Raw genomic sequence first — 13,545 nt, 5'->3', positions numbered from 1 at the left:
TTATCATTACATTCAGCTGTTTGTTACATCTTTATCACTCTTCATGGGCCAAGGCACACTTTGGGTCAATGTCATCACTCTGTGCCAGTCTGTGTATGTCAGTCTGTCTGTATATGTATGTCCATGTTTCATACAATTGTTGACTTGTTTTGATAAATATATGGGAGTAAACAGTGATGTTGTCACTATTTTTTTATTTCGGACCAATGTTTACAACCTTTTCATGTAAGACACTCAAGAACTGCTAGGAAATTTTGATCCAGGATAATTCCAGATGTCATAATCACCCCCCTCAGTGGTAGGCATTTCGCCATCTGCAACTAACTTAAGTGCTGTTTACATTCCAATGACAGCACTGATAACATTTAAAAAATCCCTAAGGTTGTGAATAACTCGCCTACTGTACATTTTCCCACTCTCTCACCTTTTTTTTTGTCTAGCCTTCTCTGGCTGATTTTTTTTTTTGGCATTTGCTAATGTATGTAGGATCTGCTTGTCCCATGGTATGCATGTTTCTAAAGTTTACCTCCAGTACCTATGTTGTAGACCTTATTTGCTGACATTGTCATTCTTGTCTTTCTGGTTGTACAGTGTAGAAATCATTGTCATAACATCAATGTAGAATTTTGCTGCACTGAACAGATAAAAACAACATTCATCATTGATCTTTGGTACCAATACTAGTATGTACCAATCAAATGTGAGCAACACCATAACATTGGCGGTATTTTTGTTATTTTTGGTAAAAATATCTTTAAAAATCTTCTTCTTCAAAACTACCAGTCAGATAGCTTTGATATTTGGTACACATGTCCCTAGGGATGATCTATTTCAGATTTGTTCAAGTTGTGCGGAAATATGCAAATTTGCATTTTTAAGGCAATTTTTGCCATTTTTGGTCAAAAAATGTATTTCTCCAAAAGTACTGGTCTGATAGTTTTGAAATTTGGTATACAGGTTTCTATAGATGAAGTAAGTAATATATATTGAATTTTTGATGAAATCTGTAATTTTGTATTTTTGGGGGAATTTTTGCCATTTTTGGTCAAAAAATGTGTATTTCCAAAACTACTCATCTGATAGCTTTGAAATTTTGTATACAGATTCCTACAGATGAACTTAATGATATTTATTGAAATTATGATGAAATCTGCAATTTTGTACTTTGGGGAAATTTTTTCTATTTTTGGTCAAAAAATATGTATTTCCAAAACCACTCATCTGATTGCTTTGCAATTTTGTATACAGGTTCCTACACTAGGCTACAGATCACCTTAATGATATTTATTGAAATTATGATGAAATCTGCAATTTTGTAATTTTTGGGCAATTTTTCCCATATTGGTCAAAAAATGTGTTTATCAAAAAGTACTGGTCTGATAGCTTTGAAATTTGGTATACAGGTTTCTACAGATGAGCTAAGTAATATATATATTGAATTTCTGATGTAATCTATAATTTTGTATTTTTGGGGCAATTTTGCCATTTTTGGTCAAAAAATGTTTATTTCCAAAACTACTCATCTGATAGCTTTGGAATATGGTGTACAGGTTGCTAGATGAACTAAGTGATATTTATTGAAATAATGATGAAATCTACAATTTTGAATTTTTGGGGCAATTTTTCCCAATTTTGGTCAAAAAATGTGTTTCTCAAAAAGCACTGGTCTAACAGTTTTGAAATTTGGTATACAGGTTTCTATAGATGAACTAAATTTGATCTTTTGAAATTATGATGAAATCTGCAATTTTTATTTTTGGGGCAATTGTTGCCAGTTTTGGTCAGAAAATTTTATTCTCAAAAATCTACTCATCAGATAGCTTTTGCATTAAGCTAGCAAAGATTTCCACCTTCTTCATCAACATGTGTCAAAAATAGTTATTCTCTACATAAACACAGCGGAGCTATATCGGCCGCCAGGTCGCTTGTTTCGAAACCGAAGACCCAATTTTGATACACAGATAAAGTGTGGGTCTATAACTCACCTCTTGGTGTAAATAAGTTAGGATACATGATGAAAGACATCTCTGAAGCAGCACATTCGGGGTGTGATGCACACAAATATTAGGGTGACATAGCGCACCGTGAACTTTGCTTGATATTGCGGGAGTCGAGACGTGATAATATCCTACCGCTCTTTAAAATGAATATAGTATTCATTCATAGACAAATAAATTGACATTCCTCACAGTAGCGGTATGTCAGATATTCTTTACCAAAGTTTCGGCTGTAACAGACCGAGGTGTCCTAACGATGTAGACCAAGAAGTTCAAATATAATAATGGGATGTGTCAGCATCCAGCTCTCCCTGCATCGGGCAACACACTCTGCACAACTGTTCATCATCGTTGCAGTCATCGCAAGTCTGGATTATTTCAAAACTTCTTGTTTTCTTGTACAATTAATGTCCAAATTATCCATCAAAAATAGATCCTGTAACTTCACTGTGCCACCTCTGAATGTCGTGACGACGGTCGACGTATACGCGTATGCGGTACAGAATGAGACAAATCTATTTTTAGTATGCCAAAAAAGCAAGGACTATTGCTCTTATGTAAATTTACCAAAAAAAATTGTTACTTTTTTCTTTTGATTTGAACTCTTGACCCATTTTCTGTGTGACTGCAGCAGGTATTTTTGACAAGTATAGTGTTCTTGTTGCATGCAAATAAAATGCAATGTCGATATGAACGTAATGTGTATTTATCGTAGGATACTGTGTGCCTGTAGGTAATCCCAACTTATAAAAATGCTCGGTCTCGGGCACAGAATTTCCAATGTTCGAGCTCTCAGACGTCCGTTTTCTGCATTTGGGGCTTGGAGTGATGAAAATACCCAAGTAAGACAACAAAGACACGCAAGTTGATATAATATAATAGCAATAACCCCCTTAGCAGTCGGGTATACACTCGATTTTGGTACAATTCGCTCCATATAGCACTCGCCTATCTGCTCGTGCTCTATGTCGCGCATTGAACCAAAATCTTGTGTATACCCTCCTGCGGCGGGAGTTATTGCTTAAATCTAAACTGAGTTTGAAACCAGTGAGCGTCGTTCGACTTGATCAGCCCTGAATCTGTATACTGTATACATTTGCATGCACTCCACACTGCACTGCACTGAACATGCACATTCAACACAGAAAATGAACAGCACTTAAACAGTGCAACTTGGGAATAAAAATGATGTATTTTCGAAGGAAATGAAAAGGAATTGCATCCCTACCATCTATATCGAACTGGAAACATCATCTTTCAATATAATGCCATGCAACAGACCTACACAGTGAAATGCCTGAAATAAAGAAAATGGAATGTTCATGCATCAACATCAGCATGATCAGCGAGCTGCATGGTATCAGCTGATCAGTACGATCATTATCACAATGCAGTGAATCTCAGTTGAAGATTCCAAGTCAGGTCAGGATTTGAAAGGAATAGTCAAGTTCACCACGAGTAAAATTCTTAAGTTGATCTAAGTGCCATCACCCTTGTGACATATTGGTTTGATGAATTATTCCAAAAGTGGATGCACCAGTTGCACTGGAAAAAGACAATGTTTATTTTCTGTAGGGTGTCTGAGTTAATGGTTGTATGTTGAAATCTCTCTTTGTATCTGGTGTATGAGCAAAATGTGTCCATTGGTTGCATGCCTGGCATTTCAGTCAAGGTTATCTGTTGTTCATGAAAATCAAGAAAAGGTAGCTGTTTGCCTGTATTTTTCAACACATAACTGCCTTGCTGGTTGATTGTCTTAAACATCACATAAGTAGAAAGTGGACAAGAAACTAATCAAATTGATGTATAATAGCCACTCTGAGTGCCTGTATATATAACTATTTCATCATTACATTCAGCTGTTTGTTATATCTTTGTCACTCTCCAAGGGCCAAGGGGGTCAATGTCATCATTGCCAGTCTGTGTATGTCAGTCTTTCTGTATGTCCATTCATCTGCCAGTCTTTCTGTAAATGAAGTTTGTGGAGGTCATAACTGAATACTTTCCACATTCACTGTGGCCAGCTTCAGAATGCTTAGATGGTTATCTATATCGAATGGAATCTCGTAGGCGTTTGTAAAAGAAGAAGTAAAAAATGTAATTTTTTATAATCTGCAATAGTTATATTGATAAGAGAGTTTATTATTTGGTACATATGTTAGGAGGATCAATGTATGTGATATTTTGGTTGGAAAGCATAAAATTGGTGTATATGTATTTTTTAATTTTTTCCTGATTTTTGGTCAAAATTCTTGTTGTCAGGAATCACACGTTAGATACCAGGTATCAAATTTGGATTTTAAGTTCTTAAGGATCATCTGATTACCATATATTAAAATAGTGATGTAATTTGTATTAGTAAATATGAGTGAATTGGAAGACAGAAGTTTGCAGAGCAGCTGACACATTGTTTTACAAAAAAATGAGTATGGAGTTATCTGTATGTTGTGTTAAAAAGAAGTTTTGGGGTACCGATCTAGTAATTTTAGTCACGTTTCACATATTTTATTTTTCAAAAAATGCCAAATATGATATTCTTGAAGTCCCTAGTCCAATCACAAAAGATTGAGAATTGCTTCACATGTATTTTTAGTAGATGCATGTACATGCTCAACTGTAAATTAGTATTAAAATTTTGTTTAAATGAAGTCAACGTTACTAAAAATGCTAATGAGCAACAAAAATGAAAACTTGGTTAAAATCTAAATAAACATCGGTCAAGATTGTTTACATTTACATCCAGCTCCTAATTTGCATATTTAATGAATTTTTGAAATTAGGGATATATATTTGAATTTACATGACCAAAATTGATGAAACCTGCAATGTACATTCAAGATACTATTATGTAGTCTAACATTATTGCAAGGCATTAGCATTTTTCTTTCAGCCAGTTCCTAATTTGTGTATTTAACGAATTTTTCTAATTAGGGATATATACTTGGATTTATTTGATTAAAGTTGGCATAACATGCTATATATATTGATGATTACACCAGGTTATACCAATATTGAAAGTCATTTCGCACTTAAGTTTTCATGTCAGCTAATTTATAGTTTGCATATCTAATGAGCTTTCAAAGTTTGGAATATATAGTTTGAAGGACTTGACCAAAGGCAATAACACTTGCTATATAAAGTGGTGATACAATGACAGCAGTCAAACAAATTAATTATTTCTATTTCAGCTAATTGCGTATTTGAATACTTAATGACCTACAGAGTTTAATCATTATGTTGATCATAATACTTTCAATGAAGTTGCAAACATGTGGCAAAGGTTCAAATTTACACATAACTGCAATATATAATGAGACACGTGAGCATTTACAGTTCATATCTGGTTGTATAATATTGTTAATTTTTAAATTTCTCTTTTGCTGTGATTAAACCCAATGCTTATGTTTATTTGTTTGTTCGGTGGTATGAGAACAGGATCTCTGCTCTAAGGATGCATGTACCATCACATGTAAATTCTATTGTTGTATCCATCTGAAGAAATTGATATTTTGTATAATTTGATGGTTGCATGATCCATACTTTCCATTGTAGTATTCATTGTGGCTAATGACTTTTGTTGAAAATTTATGCAGAAATGCTTTTTCCCCTTTCACAAAATTATAATTCAAAATAGTAAATATGGAATTGAGGAGAATGGCGAGCTTAAAAGTATGTTTTTAGAATTTATGGAATCTATAAATTTGTCTGCGAAAAGGAGACAGGCTAGACTTCAGCTGGGAATCTCCAAGTACTGTTAGGTTTTCGCCAAAACTATAATAATGAACGATGAATGGTAAAAAGGGCCTTAACTGTTTGAGTTGATAATGAGTGCTGTATAGTGTTCTCTTATATCTCAGCATAATATTATCACCTCAGAGGATTCAATATTGCCATTTACATTTACTTAAAATGATCTCATCATTTTGTTCATTTACAGATGGCTGGGGTGGTACTACATGGGGTATGAACTTGGATGAATTTAAGAGACGATTTGACCCACAGACAACCAATGGAGAAGGCCCACAATGGTTGAGGAACCTCTATTTTGCTTACTTGGTTGAACTACGTGCTATAAATAAAGCTGCACCGTATTTGCAAAATGAACATTTTTATACAGGTTTGTAAATTTGGAATTGAAATTCTCAACAGAATCTTGAAAATTTTTCTTAAGTTTACTATATTGATAGAGTGCTAAGTTGAACTAAAATAAAATGCAAGCATGACCAAAGTGGAGGAATGTGGTAGCATCTTGTATAAACTCTAAGCTTGATACAATGTAGTGGCAATGTCAGCTGTGATTAAACAAAACAGTTGACCTTGAATCGTGTTCACTGGTGATTTGTGTATATTCACATCTGGGGTTTCATAATGTTATATTTACTGAACTTGTATATTCTTTTGGTTTATGCAACTCTGTTATTAGCTCCATTGTCCAAGACAAGGAGCTGTTGGGGAACATAGATCGATAACAGCGTCCATGGTCAGTCACTTTTTAGCTCACGTGTTCACACATGTGAGCTAATGTCATAGTGATGTCTGTCTGTCTGTCCGTGTCTGTGTGTGAGTGTGTTTCTGTCTGTCTGTCTGTCTGTCTGTCACCTGAACAGATTGAAGTCAGATTTAGTAGACAGGTACCATATATGCTACTTGCAAGGACTGCTTAGATTTTGGTTAGTGTGGCTTGCATATTAATGAAGTTATGACATATCATTTTAAGCTCTTATTTGGTTTCATATATAAATACCAAAAAGAGCTTATATGATGAGTCGGTGGCGTCTGTATGTCTGTATGTATGTATGTGGGTATGTATGTGCGGATGTATGTCCGTCACACACAAAGGCTCCCATACCGCCAAAGCTACCGTCTCAGTATTTGGTGTACAGGTTGATGCAGGGGTTGAGATGTGAATTTGTTCAAATGAACACGTCAGTGTCAAAAATGTGCAAATGCGGTAAGAAAAAGGGAAATCCTGCAAATGTGCAGGAGTGGTTGCAGTAACTGAAAGAGCCCACACATCTGAATAAGAGGATTTTGACCTTTAACCTATTTGTATGCAGGGTACCTATTATGTTTGGGAGTGGTAGCAGTAACTGAAACAGCTAATTGGTCATTTCCTGTCATTGTTTATGAACTGTGACATATTAACAGACTTGCTGAAACTATGGATGTCTATTTTTGTACATCCATGGTTGAAAGATTCTCTACTATGCATGTTGCTAAAGTTGACCTTCAGTACTTAAAGTTTCGGACCTTATTTACTTTTGTCATTCTTGTTTTTCTGGTTTAAATATTGCTTGTTGTTTTTCTGGTTGTACTGTGCAGAAATTGTCATAACATCAACGTATAATTTTCCTGCACTGAACAGATAGAAACAACACTTATTGTTGATCTTTGGTATGTACCAATTCTGATCAAATTTGAGCGACACCATATAATTGCGGTATTTTTTTCATATAATGGTTTCCCTATGGAGACAGTTATGACAGTGTCGACATATATCAAGAACTACTGCACAAAATTTCATGAAACTTTTCACAGATGACAATCTCAGAACATTATGATGATACTGTGAGTGTCATGTCATGTCAATTATCTGCTCATTTGCATATTAATGGAACCTTTGTAATTAGTGACATAACTCTGAAATTCCTGCACCAAATTTGATGATACATGCAACAAATATTGATCTGATATATATCTAATTGCACTAAGGGGTTAATTAAAACATGCGCACAGTACACAAAACCTTTTGCGTTTGGCCTGAAGCCCCCCTCTCCCCTCCCCTATTATAACGAAAGTTTGAAAGTGCGAAAATCCAACCAACCCTCATTCTGTATCTGCATACCAAAAATCGGTGATTACGTCGCTATGAAATCACGCACACGCTACCGATCCAACGACACCACCCCCCCCCTCCCACCCACCCTCACCCTGGCACATACATCTACAATCTCTGTTAAGTGCCAACTCAACAATGAGGCAACCAATACAAAGAAATTAAAATAGTGTATCCAAAACAATTGTTACGTTATTTTACTCATGCGCTGATTCACATGCATGTCAAAAGAATGCTGGTGTAGTGCCAGTGCTGCACTGGCCTGGTCCACACCAAACAATATAGCAATATTTGAGATACATAAAAACGTGTAGTGAAATGTTGCGATATGAAAACCTGTAGTGCAATTTTTGCGCACGGTAATCGAAATACAGCTAAACCCCCTCCCCCACAGAAGTTACATTTACCGTGCCCGTGTTTTAATTATCTAATGCCTCTTAGAAGCATTGTGCAGTGTCAAGTTAATAAATAGCTCATTTGCATATTTTATGAAGTTTTGTAATTAGTCATATAACTCTGAAATAACTGCCTCAAATTTGATGAAATCTGCTGCAGATACTGATCCAAGAATTATCTGACTGTGTTGTGAAGCATTTAGTAGTGTGAAGTTAATTAAAGGTTCATTTACATATTTCATGAACTTTGTAATTAGGTATATAACTCTAAAATTAAGGCACCAAATTTGATGAAACCTGCTACAGATATCGATCTGATAAATATCTAATTGTGCTATGAAACATTGAGCAGTGCCAAGTTAATTAAGGGTATATTTGCATATTTAATGAACTTTGTATTTAATGATATTACTCCAAAATTACAGCATTACATTTGATGAAATGTGCTACATATCTTGATCACATAGATATCTAATTGTCCCATGAAGCATTGAGCAGTGTCAAGTTTAATAAGCAGCTCATTTGCATATTAGATAAAGTTTTGTAATTAGTGATTTAACTCTGAGAGTACTGTGTGAAAGTTGATGAAACCTGCTACATATAATGATATAACAGATATCTGATTGTTCTGTCAAGCGTACTACTATTAATGAACCTGTTGTAAAACGTGAGCACATTCAGTTCACATCTGGCCTGTTGTATATATCTGTTGTCCATCATCAGTCATCCGTTGTCTTCTGTCAACTTTGCTCTTCTCTTGTAAGAAAATACTCCTCAGATGAAGTCTGGAATGAGACTTGTAGAATAAGTACAGTCTGTCTGTGCATATCCCTTTTTCCATATCTATCAATTGCCAAAAAGTGAAAAACAGTGAAATTTAATCATCATGAACCTAGAGGGCATATACATAATTGAAAAACTATGATTTCTGTCTAATCTATGTGTGTTCCAAGAGCCACCAAGTGCCTTTAGAACTCATTTCTTATTTTGCTTAGGCAAGATGACAGTCAAATCAATTCTTTATCCCAGTATGTAACGCATGTAACTGCATTTTGTAACCATCTCTAAAGGTGATGCAGAAGAAGATGCCAAAGTACAGAGACTGATTGTAGATTTATTAGGAAGCATACAGGAATTTCCTTCTCATTTCAATGAGAGTGTTATGTTCCAGGGAGACTCAAAGTGGGCTGCACAACTGAAGGTATGCATAACTCAATTATTATTAACCAGCTGCACTTCAGGTTGCCAGGCTTCATTAGCGCTCAATAAGGTGGTCTGAGTTTTGGTTGTTCCCAGGTTATTTTACTTCTTATATTCAGTCATTCATTTTACTAATTTGCATAAGGAATGGGTAAGCGTGACAAGAGAAGCAAAGTGATCAAGACTTTATTTACGGGGATTTTGACTCAGGTGACAAACTGGTAAACTTGTGTACATCAACCAAAGGTCATTCTGCCAAGAGGGTGAGAAGGCGGCTGCACATCAAAAGAAATTTTACACTGTTGCAGTGTACTGAAAAACAGGGATTTTTGAATGGGATGCTTGCATAAGCAAGTTGTTGGCTATTCTGGTGTTTGTTACAAGGGTCTTAATGCTTGCAAATATGCGGAGGAGTTGCATAATACCTCATTCAACTATGCGTTCAATTGATCACAACAAATTGAGCGATTACAATTTAGCAATTGAGCAAATAATTTCAAACTTTTCCTTGAAAAAGAACTATCATCAACCCACAGACAGATTTTTAATGATGAAAGTAGCAAGGAGCAGAAAAATATACAAATTGATTATATATCTGCAGAGTTTTTAGCTCATATTTTGAATAAGTATATGCCAGGTATACCAAAGAGAGGTGTAAGTGGGTGGTGTCTGTACGTATATATGTATGTCTGTTAGTGTGTGCAGATGTATGTCCATTCACATAAAAAACTCCAAAACCATAACACCTATCTGCCATCTTAGTATTTGGTGTGCAGGGGTGGAGATATTGATTTGTTCAAATCAACATGTCAGCATCAAAAATATGCAAATGAGGTAAAAAAAAACGGGAAAATCTACCCAATTGCCAGAATACTGTAACCACAGGCCAGACTTGGTTGAAACCTAGTATGAAGGTTCTTTCGGTGACTTTAAGTTGGATTTGTTCAAATTGTGGTGAAATTTTTAGGGGCCCAAGCCTTCCAGCTTTGACCCCTATTGGTTTTACTAGAGTTCAATATTTAGGGGCCAAGTACCCTCATGGGCGAGGCCCCTATTGTTATTGCTAGAGTTCTACTATGGTCTTCTTCTGCCGTTTTTAGCTCATATGGTATGTATATAAATACCAAAAAGAGCTTATATGGTGAGTCAGTGGTGTCTGTATGTCCGTATGTATGTATGTATGTATGTGTGTATGTATGTGCAGATGTATGTCCGTCACACTCAAAGGCTCCCAAACCGCCGTACCTACCATCTCAGCGTTTGGTGTACAGGTAGACCCAGGACTTGAGATGTGACGTTGTTCAAATGAACATGTCAGTGTCAAAAATATGCAAATGAAGTAAAAAAAGGAAAAATCCTGCAGACTGCTAAAACTCAGTAAACATTGGTCAGATTTGGTTGAAATTTGGTATGTAGGTTCCTTTAGGTATTCTAAATTAGGTGTGTACATCTGTGGGTGATATTTGCATGTTTGTATTTTTAGGTAATTTTTTTCTACTTTTAGTAAAAAAAATCTTTTTTTCTGAAACAGCTTTTTCGATGGCTTTGAAAGTTGGTATCCATGTTCCTTGGGATGACCTCAGTCAAGTGTGTAAAAATTGTAGTGAATTTTTAGCTCACATTTGGTTATACCAATGTGAGTTTATCGTATAAGCTGAAGTCGATGGCGTCTGTATGTATGTGTGTATGTATGTATGTATGTATGTATGTATGTACAGTATGTCCGTCAACATCAAAAACACGCAAACCGCTGCACATTTCAGCTTTGTATTTGGTGTGTGGATGCATCCTGGACTATAGATGGGATTTTGTTCAAATGAAGTCTGCATTGCCAAAATTATGCAAATGAGCTTACAAAATGTGAAAATGGTCAAGAATTAATATCTCGAGAACCGCTGTTTTGATTGCTTTGAAAATTTGTGTGCAAGTACCTTAGGTGAACCTTATACAGATTTATGAATATTGTGAAGATATTTTTAATTTTGTATTTTTACTGAATTTTTTGGTGATTTTTCTCATTTTCTCATCTCAAATTCTTCTTCTCTGAAACCGCCAGCCCAATCGCTCTCAAATTTGGGTTGGATATTTGCGAGGGTATTGCTCTTCTAATTTGTTGAAATTATGACAAAATTGGGAAAATTACTATTTTGGAGCAATTTTGTCATTTTTGGTCAAAAATTCTTAAACAGTATTTTCTTTTTAAAACCCCCGGACAGGCAGCTTTTATATTTGGTACACAGACGTACAGAGATGACAATAGTTAGATATGTGGAAATTGTCCTGAAATTTACAAATTTGTATTTAATATTGTCATTTTTGGTAAAGAAAACTTGTTCTCAAAATTACTTGTTTGATAGCTTTGTAATTTGGTATAAAGTCCCGAGGGATGTTATTAGATAAATTTTCTGCTCAAAGTGTTGGGAAACCCCCAAATTTGTATATTTTAGGTAATTTTCTCAGTTTGTGACCTTAAATGACCTACACCAACCCAGGATATGTTGTGAGACAGTTTTGAAGGCTGTGAACATAATTTTGTCATATTTGGTATCAATTTACAAGAAAATTTGATCCAGAAGACAAAGCTGAGGTGAATTTTTTCATTGCGGACCAATTTTTGCAACTTTTCTATGTAAGACATACAAGAAGTGATGAGAAATTTGGATCAAGGATAATTCCAGATGTTGTTATCACCACCCACAGTGGAAGGCATTTCTCTATCTGTGACTAACTTAAGTGCTGTTTACAATAGAATGATAACACTCATCGCATTAATTAAAAAATCCCCAAGGTTGTAAATACATTTCCTGTTATCTGGTGTTATGTAATACCAAGGGGTGGAACATTTGATATTCAGGAGGAGGTAGGGTGTAGAAGATTGATGAGGTAGCATTACTTTTTTACGAGATTCCTTGTACATTTTTTTGCCCACTCCAACCTTTTCTGTTTATTAAGCCTTCTCTGACTATTTTTTGTTGTTGACATTTGCTTATGTATTTAGGATCTGCTTGTCCCAAAGATGACCTCCAGTACCTAAGTTGGAAACCTTATTTGCTTTTGTCATTCTTGTTTTTCCTGGTTTAAATATTTCTTGAATGGACCAATTCAAACCAAATGTGAGCACACTGTCCTTGACGGTATTTTTGGTATATAGGGATAAGTATGGAAAACAATTTTTTTCACAAAATGTCACATGACCTCGATGACCTTTGACATCAAATATATATATTTGTCCATAACTCAGTTACCGCAAGTGCTACATCCTTCATATTTGGTATGATGGGAAACCTTATGACGCCACATCCTGTACTTCATCAATTATGCACATATCTAATTTTTGGAGGGCCAAAAGAGCTAGAGGTCTGATTTTTGGTATATAAGGATATGAATGGGATACAATTTTGTTTGACAGAATGTCACATGACCTAGATGACCTTTGACCTAAAATATACATATTTGTCCATAACTCCTATAACCCTTCATATTTGGTTAGATTTTAGACCTCATGATGCCACATGCTGTATCTCATTAATTATGCACATATCTAATTTTGTTCTAGCCAATAAACCTAGTGTTCTGATTTTTGGTTGACCGATGTAATATTAGGAACAAAAGTTTTGTTGCAAAAAAGACGTGTAACTGAGATGACCTTTGCCCTCTTGGATGACATTTGCCTTTTCTTCCCACTTAAGATTGCTTTGGCCCAGGCATTGTTGCTTGCAGCTATATTTGTAATTGGGTTGATATGTCAAGAAATACGGCATCAAATTTCATGAAACTTAATACAGATGTTAAGGTCACATTGCTTTAACAGTGAATAAAGACATTTATCAGTGTCATTGTAATTTTTTTGTAATTGCATATGTATAATGAACTTTCCTAATTAGAGTGATATGTCCACAAATACTTCATCAAATTTGATGAAACTTGGCACAGATGTTGATCTCAATGACACTTAGCAGTAGCATTTAAACTAATCGCTTATTTGCATTTACATGATTAATTTTTGTTTTTAGGGTGAATCAAACTTTATGAAATATGGTACCGATGATCTGTCAGTGTTATGATGGGATGTAAAAATGTTTGGCAACATCCTGTTGATTAATTACTAATTGACTCA

The 13,545-nt window shown here is 35.2% G+C and overlaps 1 protein-coding gene across 2 annotated transcripts in view; it reads left to right on the top strand.

Annotated features, from left to right (window-relative positions):
• The window catches only part of LOC139144580 (ERO1-like protein beta), a 306,244-nt gene that overhangs the window by 227,159 nt on the left and 65,540 nt on the right, over positions 1–13,545 (top strand). For both annotated transcript variants that reach the window (XM_070715304.1, XM_070715305.1), the window contains exons 9-10: positions 5,935–6,114; positions 9,299–9,429. In XM_070715304.1, coding sequence (XP_070571405.1) covers positions 5,935–6,114; positions 9,299–9,429 — 311 coding nt within the window. The remainder of the gene's footprint in view (positions 1–5,934; positions 6,115–9,298; positions 9,430–13,545) is intronic.

This window comes from Ptychodera flava, chromosome 11 (assembly GCF_041260155.1).
Source record: "Ptychodera flava strain L36383 chromosome 11, AS_Pfla_20210202, whole genome shotgun sequence".
NCBI lineage: Eukaryota > Metazoa > Hemichordata > Enteropneusta > Ptychoderidae > Ptychodera > Ptychodera flava.
This window is presented reverse-complemented; position numbering and strand designations above follow the sequence as displayed.